Raw genomic sequence first — 10,050 nt, forward strand, 5'->3', positions numbered from 1 at the left:
TGGAATAGTCTTTCCTAACGCAAAACATGCATTAACAATTCCAGACACCTTTTGATTAAATTCATCAAACGATTCCTTATCAGCCATACGAAGATTTTTCGGGTCAGAATTTAGGTTTTGAAGCCTAGTTTATTTTTTTGGGGTATCTCCTTCGAATACATTTTCTAAGATATCCCAAGCATCTTTAGACTTAGTGCATGATGTCACATGGTGCTGAAGATCTGGGCTTATGGCGTGGATAATAGTGTTTAACCCGTCTGAATTATGCTTTGCAGCACTTATCTCGGATTCACTATAAGCTATTAATGGCTTGGCAACAGTGTTTTGGTCTCTAATAACTGTTGGCGCCTCGTATCCAATAATTACAAATTTTCATGTCTCAAAGTCATGGGCTTGTAAAAAGTAACACATAGCAATTTTCCACCATAAGTAATTTGTGTCATATAATGCTGGCAGTACGTTTATCGAGACTGCACTCATGTCCATATAGTCAGACTGCTTCAAACACAAACTTATTAGGTTTTAGCGTGTTTTCCTGCTCTGATACCAATTGAAAACGCAGGGGTACCAAAATACACCACTAGTTTTTCTTAGGCAATTTGTATGGACAAAGTCAATACAACTCCGAGAGTAAAACTCAATCAAGGAATAATATCTAGAGTCATATCTCTTTCTCTTGCGATTAGAACTTTTAGAGAAACAAGTCCGTGAACACATAAGACATTAACGTTGAGTCACTAACATGTGATCAATTATATCTAGTGTTTTTAGATAATTAATCAAATTCTAATTATCTCGTAAAAAAAATTTAAACACACTTGAAGATAATCGTCATTATTAGTAGATGTACAAGGTACAAATACATAGCAGTTCGTGAGTCAGTTCAGTCATAGTAAGCGTACCGGTTTGTAAACATTTAACCAAACCGAGTTCCGTAGTTCACAGAACTTTTTAAGTTTGCGTACCGGTTTGGAAACCTTAAGACTGTCGCCGGTTACGGAGTTCATAGAACTAAATCGGTTTGCGTACCGGTAATATGCCGGTTTCGAAGTTGACAGAACAATATCTTTCCCTGGTTTGTAAAGGTACCATTCGGTTTTCACAAACCCAATTTTTTTTATCTTATAATATAATTATCTATTGTGATTTATGTGACTTTTAGATATAGCAGGTCTCGAATCTAACCTATTGTCTTGATTTATCAAATAATCATAAGTAGATATTGATTAAACACATGGGTGAAGTCACAATAATACTATTATCAATTTATGTCTCATAAGTTGTGTATTTAGTATGCATATGAGTTTCGGGTTTAGCTTTTTACTTTGGCATGTAATAGCTAAGACCTTGTCGACCTTTCTCTGGTAAAGGTTGACTTGTTTTTTATTCTTTTGTCTTGCAGGGAATAACAACTCACAGAGGGAGAGTTCTACATTGAACTGGTGCTTAAAAGATCTTTCTGGGGTGAGTTGTTGAATTTTAATAATCTCTTTTCTGATATGAAAACTTGATTAGTTCGGATCATAGTTTGTCGTATTGAAAAGTAAGGTAACGATTTATATTTGAGTTAGTTAATAGTTTTTCTGTTAAGAAAAGTTGATTTAATTGCCTATTCTTGCTTTTGCTTAACGAAATACGGTATAATCGTTTTTATTTCAATTGGTTCTGGTTAAGGAAAACTAAGTCAGTCTCGATTTTTGTTTTTGCTTAACAAAAGGAGGTTCAATTGCTTTAGTCCAATTAATTCCTGATAAGAAAAATAAAGTTAATTATGATCTTAGTTTAGGATTATCAAAAGGAGGTACGAATATTCAAGTCTAATCGGTTCCTTGATAAGAAAACTAGCTATCTAACCTAGTTTTGTCTTGTCTAGATGAGGTACAATTATTTATGAATAATTGGATCCTGATAAGTAACTAAGTTAATTCTAATCTTGGTCTGACATATCAAATTAAAGGGAAAATTGATTCAGGAAATTGTTTTCTTAATTTTGATTTTAGTTTAGGCTATCAAAATGAGGTAAGAATATTCAAATCTAATTTGTTCCTTGATAAGAAAACTAGTTATGTAACCTAGTTTTGTCTTGTCTAAATGAGGTACAATTATTTATGAATAATTAAGGCTAATGTGGTTTACACCCAATAAAAAAAAGGGTTGAATTTTTGACAATCTTCACAAATCAAATTGCTAATTCATTGTTAGCACTAGTCTGCCTAAAATCTCAACAATGGCACCAAAAACTTCTGTTTTTCTCGTTGGTTTCTTTTTATTAGGATTAACTTTGATTGCTTTCCAGTCCATGTAAGTTTAAGGATTGATTGTCCGACCAACACTTTTCGATCAAGTATTTAACTTTTTCTTTATCTTATTGCGTCTCTCATTCCGTGCTCAAACCTTCGTAAACATGCAGGAATATTGTGGATGCTTTGAATTGGCGAATTCTAGATGATACGCCTTGTTTAATAGCTGGTGACATTCTATTCCTGCGTATATCTTGTGCTGGTCGTCTCATGCGCTGGAGGTATTTTCCAACCGATGATGTCCGTAGGGACTGTATGGATTGGTGTGCATCAATTAAAGACATTGAACGGATTGTGCCCAGATGAACGAGGATGAATTAATTATGATCGTAGTCTGGTATATCAAATTAAAGGGGAAATTGCTTCGGGAAATTGTTTCCTTGATAAGATGCTAAACAAATTACTTAGGTAGTTTTGATTTTAGTATTGCTTGTCTAAAATGGAATGTTAAACCTTCGTACTTAAATCTTATATGTTGTATGAGTTCTTATGAACTTGTAAGATCCTTTCTGTTTGCTTATGTATTTTTTCGTTCTTTGTCATTTTGTGACAAAAAATGGGGAGAAATATATGGAGTATACGGGTAATTTACAATCACTGAGAAAGGATATATGTGCTGAAAAGTATATATCTGATGAAAGAGTACATCATAGACTAAGGGGGAGAAACATATCATCATGTTGTGTAGTATTATATACTACAAAAGGGGAATAACAAAGATGTTTGGATTAAATATCTATCTAGCTTTCCTTTAAGAGGAGTAAAGCTTTTGTTATTCAAATGCGTCAACATCGACATTCATTTTTGAATATGTGTTGTTGAAACTTGGAATCAAGCCTATGAAGAATGAGTTAAGAGATTGTTATGTACGTAATATCTTTATCTTTTACTTCGTGTATTCTCCATATTTATTAGAGTTTTGTCACGGAAATTGACAACAGGGGAGATTGTTAGAGCATAGCTCGGTTGAACCCACCCAAGAGTTGGTATGTCAAGGTTGGTTGTCATATTTTAGTATCAAAATTCGCTTGATTAGTTTACTAGAGTCAACTTCGTTGGACTAGAAAGTCTAAAGATGTTGAGACATACAAGTATTACTCGGAAGACCTAAAGAATCCGAAGATGTATCTACATAAACGAAGACATCATCCTTCCGAATGAGGTTAGTACTACAAGACTTGACTTGTTTCAATTTCTATTAAGTTACTTTAAGTCGTTTAGATTGAAAACGTAACATGCGAAATTATATACATGAAACTCTAGTATTAGAAACTTGATCATCTTATTATGATCAAAGTATCAAGGAAGAATACACAAGTTGTTTTACTATTTTGGTATATTGAATTACGAAGTATAATGCTTATATTTTGAACTCCGTAATTGTGACATAGAAATGATCTTTGTAACGTGTTTACTAGATTGTGTAATGAAATTAGGATTGATTTCATGCCTAGAAAACTATGTTTGATTACATGAGTTTAAGGAACTAGACTTACTAACTTGTTTCGTAGTTGAAAGAAATCAATAGGATTGGTGATTTGGTATTCATTGAAGATCTAAGACAGGACCGATCCCTACTTACGTTGGGAACCATGGCAAAATCGATCCTTACCTATGTTGGGAGTCAAGGTAGTATCGATCCTTACCTATATGGGGTTCAAGGTAGGACCAATTCCTACCTACATTAGGAACCGATCCCCATATGCAAAACCGATTTTTATAGTGTACACATACACTTTAAGGTTTGTGCGGTTTTGAAGATTGGGTTTGTAAAATGTGAACTAAGGTTTGTGCGGTTTTGAAGATTGGGTTTGTAAAATATGAAAGTTCACGATGTCGACATGGTGCAGTGATGAAAAAAGATGGAGTAAGTGGAGAAAGGAGGTGTGAAGAAACCATCGAAGCTGAGAATTCGCACTGTGTGGAAAGGACTAGTGGCAAACTTCGGAGACAATTCAGATTATCTTCGAATGCCTATATAGATTCAATCAGGAGTGTTTTGAGGATAACCATCTCGAAAATACTTGAAATATAGAAGAAGCAGCTAAGGGTTGTCAGCACGAGGAATCTTCTGCTAATACTGCTGAGACCGTAACTTCAAAAGCAGAAAACTGAATGAAATCAAAATAATTAGTACTTACTAATCACAACTCCAGTACAAAGGCAACCGCATTTGTCCAACAAATCAGACGTAGACGTCAAAGGTCAAAATTTATTTGTTGGATAGCAGTGAACAGGAGGACACTCGTATCCATAAACGGGCAAACCAGGTCTAGGCAGGTAGGAACAATTTGAAAGAAGAAAGAGAGCCAAACGACTGTACATAAGATAACATGCTCAAATCCCTTGTACTTCGGAAAGCCTCTAAAAAGTTGAGTTTCACTTTTTCCTCTTTATCAAATTTTATCCATACTCAAAGATTTGTTCATGGATACAGAAATACCGGACAACATACCAGGATCTAGTTTCTAATTGAGATTCGATATCTGGTTAGCATTGTAATAGTAATAACTAAAGCAGCGACCAATGCTTCGAAGAGTAAGACTCGGGCTCCATCCCATGTGAGCTTCAATTAGTAGTACATATTGTAGGCAATCTTTGAGTCAATATCTGTGGTGGACTGCTTAGCATCGCTCTTACCTGTTAAGACTAAAACTACCCTCACTACAGTAGAAAGATTTCGTCGTCCCTAACTGAGTGCCAGCTATAGCATAGGAATCCTGCATAAGAACACAACAATAGAACATACAGTCTCTAACATTCTTCAGTTCACTATGTAAAAATAAGTTAAAAATATCCATATTCCTCGAGAAATTCATAATTGATTGTCAGCAAAATTAATGGATGGATTGATGGATGGGATGGAATGAAGTAGATAAATGATTGCAGAATGGAGCAGTAAAATGTTTAGTTGATGGATGAACTGTTAAGAAGTGATTAGGTATGAATGAAGCTGCTCTATTAAGCAAGTATTCAAGTGTCGTGATATAAAGAAAAGGCAGCGCATGTCATGAAATGAGATCTTACAAGAGCATAAATGAAAAACGACGACATGATCCTAATAACATCAATGCAAAATTGCAAACACGAGTAACATAATATCTTATGTCTCCTACAGAAAATCCAACAAATAACCTAACAAGCTAACAATGCACCATTTCTTCCCTTTAATATGGATTAAACAATGTGCAACCAAGATCGTCATTCACCCAAGCCTCTCAAATGCACCAGTAAATGCATGATAGCAATATAGAATCATCCAACAATGGAATACGCGCTGACAGTAATCTAAGATATTATCACACAAAAACATGCTAATGATGATGACTTGATGATGAGATGCATGGAATGCATCTAACATGTAGCAGAAACAGTCTGGTTTTCCTAATTTTCTCTATTTGTCACGAGCAATTAAGGGCAGAAAGTTCATCCCTTTGAGGCTTTAAGCTACTGCTGGTAATTGGACCCATTAGCTTCGGGTGTACTGCTGCCTGCAATCCCATCCTTCCGCTTCCCAAAGGGGTTTTTCGAATATGTTTCTACCCGTCAAGAAAAACTTAGCCAAAAATACAAGTTTATTGTGATCAGTTATACAGAAGAAGAAAAAATTAATTTGATACAAAATATATATACTCTTTTTTTTATTCATTTGCCAAAAGATGTTTCCTAAAGCTAATTTTCTAATCAACAATGCGCACAAAAATAGTGCACTGTGCTTAAATATGAGAGAGAGAGGGGGGGGGGGGGGGGGGGGGGGGGGGGGGGGGGGGGGGGGGGGGGGGGGGGGATTGTATTCGCATTCCGCCGCGTCCAGAGCTCGGGATAACAGCACCTTGCAAAGTCTGGTGCACATTAACAGCATTACCAACGTCCTGTATAAACCACGAGCAAGCATATAACATTGGAAATGAATAAGCTTTTATAACATATGTGCATCAGAAAAATCAGTGTTTTCGATTTTGCATTAGGTATAATAATAAGCTGCAAGTAACCAATAATAAATTTACTGCTTACTCTTTCAGAATACTAGATAGGCATACTACTTACCTCAAATTCAATGAAACAGACAGTATTCCTTTCCTGCCTCAACATCTTCATTTGCTTAAACCCAGGTCGCCTGTATAACCATAACCAAAGAGTCAACATTACGAAGTATTAATAGGTACAAGACAATAGACGGTAACCACTGGTTTAAAACTCGTTCAGAAAACCAAATCAAAAGATTGATAATAGGAATCATTATTCCATAGTTTACAAAGTGATCCAGGAAAGAGAAGATTCATACACGCTAAAAATTCCCCTCAACTCTTCCTCCACTGTATTTTCTCCAAGATTCCCAATAAAGAGAGTGTTGCAAGGAGGGTTATCTTTTGTGTTCTGCGGGAAAAAGAGTAAAAGAATAAGCTAGTATGGCACTAGTAGTCAATTTGAACAAAGAAAACTGGCACAATTCAGGCATCAAAAGTAAACGACAAGTTCGAGATTCTAGAGGTAACAAAACAGAAAATTTCCCGTGGAAGTGAGAGGCCAGAAATTGATACTACCACCTCCTAATGTAGCTTTAATGCTACTGGAACTTACAGTTTCGCAAATGAGAAACACAGCTTCTGAAAATCTAATTGGTATGTGGATTCAAAACACAAACAGTAATATAAATAAAACAAAATGCCAAAGCCCCCTGATCGATGGAGGTGAGGATAAGATTATAGCATCACCTGGACTGGTGCATAACCACCGGGTGGCAGTAGAGGGGCTGGTGCAGTCATCGCTAATGGAGGCACGGGGTATCCTCCATAAGGATCATATGGTGGAGGGGGTGGAGCCATGTACCTAGTCATTTTCGATTAGGCATGGTTCAAGAGACATGTGCTTGCACCAGATAACTTAAAGACTGAATTATTAGGTCCTATATTTTTTATCGCGATTAAAAGGCTTTACAAGAAAAAAAAACACAAACTTACCCTTGGTGTCCCCAAACAGGTGGAGGAGGAGGAGGGTGAAAAGGAGATGGACTTGCATAACCTGTATGTGTGTAATCACCACCAGTTCTCAAGCGTTTACTTTGGTCAAAAGAACTTGCATCAGCAACAACACCTACAGATTGAATACAGACAGCATTACAACAAAGAAGTTGAAAAACCCATCGATGCAACACATCGACTTTCGCAACCACTCAAGTTTACTTAAAGCATGTCAAATCGTTTAAGAAGTAAAACAATTGGGGGTGTTCGGCAAATGGTATTGGATCAGGGCAGAACTGGATTCTTAGCATACTATACAACACCACTAAATTTATGAAGTATGAATTCTAATCTAATCCTCTCCGAAACAAAGCATAACTCGAACATTGTAGATTAGCAAGTTTCCTTACAAGGTAACAGTTTTATGCAAGAGCTTATCAGTCAGACTACTGGCTTATTTGTATGTAGTATTAGACAACTTTAATTTAAATGGATCCACTGTAGTAAGGTTACTCCCTTCCCTTATTTATGTTATGCACCTAAAAATTGAGTTCGCCCTGCAGTATTCTGTTGTCATTGTTATCACTGTCTGGCACCTTGTTCTTTATGGATGAAAACAACATGATGTTGGGCACTTATCAGCCAATCTGAGAAAGTTGAACCCCTAAACTGGTTTATTCAGACATCAAATAAAATAAAATCTGAGAATGTTGGGCACTTACATACCAACAGGAAGTCATAAAAACCAAGGTTAACATAGGCCCCTTTAAATTCTTGTCTAACTGCAATCCATTCCGCAAAAACTTCACCCTATCCACTACTCGGATCCCTATAAACTTCAGACTTCCATTCTCTACACCCGATTCAAACTCACACCATAAGTTTGTTCAAGAGGTTTCTATGTGTATGTCTATCTATATAACTAGGTAATAATAATACTACCAATTTAACACATATTCACAAAGAATATTTGATAGTGAAAGCTTTGTGGACAGAATAGAAAAAATAAGACATTAGGCCTACTTTCTAATATACACTACTCTAAATTCTTTCATACTTTCAGTTCCAACCCCCAGCAATCAATATTTTACGAAAGAAATAAAAGAAAAGAAAAAAAAGTTAACAACCCAAACTACAAATCCTTGTATAATAAGCTAATTTCAAGAAGTTTCTCTAGACTAGAGTCTACCAACTGCAAAATATTTATAACAGCTTAAAGAAAGTAAGAACTGACCTCTTTTGACAAAAAGATTCTTCTTTGCCATCTCAGTATGCAAAACAGACTTAGATTCTGCATCAAAAACCATCTCCTGAAAAATAAAGTAAGAAAAAACCATAAGAATATAAGCAACGCCCTTGAAAAAACAAATAAAACCTAGAAAAGAAAATTAGTCATCACCTGCAAAGCCTCTCTAGCACTAAGAGCAAAGTGGGAATTAGTAAATAAAGCAAAACCCATCGGCTGTTCTCCTTTGAAGTTCACTTGAGATGCTTCATAACCAGGTAACCATCTTAATAAATTTTGCAATTCCCTTTCTTTTACATCTTCTGGTAAACCAGATATGAATATGGTGCGAACCTGCAGAAACACCCGATTTGTTAAATTTCTTGGGCAAAAATCATTAAAGAACGAGAAAAGACAGAAATAGAAGAGATTTTTCTTATTTTTTTACTTCTTCAGGAGGGGTACGATTAAGGTTTTCGACTGGCGGAGGAACTGGTGGCGGTGCAGGTGGCCATTGTTGTTGATGATGGTGGTGTTGGTGATAAGGATGAATACCAGGACCAGACATCTGACCTAGGGTTTTACAGTTCCTTAGCTAATTTGCTTTCTTTTTTTCGCTCTTCGAAGGTTGTAAGACAGCCTTGACAAGCGACGGTTGAAGACCGATAAGCGATTGCTTTTTATCTTTTAAGCGTACAAGCTTTTTATCTTTAGGTTCGAGTCCGACTTGAAATGAGACATCAAGGGCAATTTCGATTTCCACCTGAACCAGCTATACACATCGAGCGGTCCTAAAAACCATCCACCGTCACCTTTATATCACCCGTGAATAGCGTAGTTTCGCAATAACTTTTAGCAAGAACATTCCTTGGGCATAGACAAACTGAGATAGCTAATATGTTGCAGATGAATACCATGAAACTTTTTGATAGATATTTAGGGGTTCCTTTGTTTCTAAATAGACCCAAGGCTTTGTGTTTTCATTCTTTAGTAGAACAAATGCAAAAACATCTGGATGCCTGGCAACATAAACTCATCCCTCAATCTGGTAGGGCCATTCAGATACAATCTGTTCTGAACTCTGTAGCTTCGTACCAAATGGCATGTTTTCTGATCCCTGACTCTTTCTTAAAACAATTAGATACGGTATAATGTAGATATTGGTGGGATCATAATCCCAAAAAGAAGGGGTACAACCCTAAGGCTTGGAAAAGCTTGTGTCTCCCTAAAAGACATGGTGGTATGGGGTTTAGAAATCTTTAAAAGTTTAATCTAGCAATGCTTACAAAAATGGCTTGGAGGCTAGTCACACAACCTGATGCTTTATCTACTCAGGTCTTAAAATCTAAGTATTTCCCGAAACATCAACCTTTACATTTAGTGCATAAGCGGAAGGGTACTTGGGTGTGGAAAGGTGTTGTTAGGGGCTTAGATATTGTTAGGAAATATCACATTTGGGAGATAGCTAATGGTCAGCATATAAATATATGGCAGGGTAATTGGGTGAGTGGTCAGTCTCAGCCCCTGGTTAGACCAACTGAGTATCATCTGCAAGATTATACTC

The 10,050-nt window shown here is 36.3% G+C and overlaps 1 protein-coding gene across 1 annotated transcript; it reads right to left on the reverse strand.

The window, feature by feature from the left end:
• Window positions 1–5,270: 5,270 nt before the first annotated feature.
• Window positions 5,271–9,347, reverse strand: LOC113297763 (cell wall integrity protein scw1-like). The gene is made up of 9 exons (XM_026546340.1): window positions 8,935–9,347; window positions 8,661–8,840; window positions 8,496–8,571; window positions 7,262–7,394; window positions 7,016–7,130; window positions 6,586–6,677; window positions 6,348–6,417; window positions 6,090–6,172; window positions 5,271–5,835 (listed from the first exon to the last, which is right to left on the reverse strand). The coding sequence occupies exons 1-9, from the start codon at window positions 9,052–9,054 to the stop codon at window positions 5,748–5,750; spliced, it is 957 nt and encodes a 318-aa protein (XP_026402125.1). The 5' UTR covers window positions 9,055–9,347; the 3' UTR covers window positions 5,271–5,747.
• Window positions 9,348–10,050: the final 703 nt, after the last annotated feature.

Source organism: Papaver somniferum, chromosome 7, assembly GCF_003573695.1.
Source record: "Papaver somniferum cultivar HN1 chromosome 7, ASM357369v1, whole genome shotgun sequence".
Lineage (NCBI taxonomy): Eukaryota > Viridiplantae > Streptophyta > Magnoliopsida > Ranunculales > Papaveraceae > Papaver > Papaver somniferum.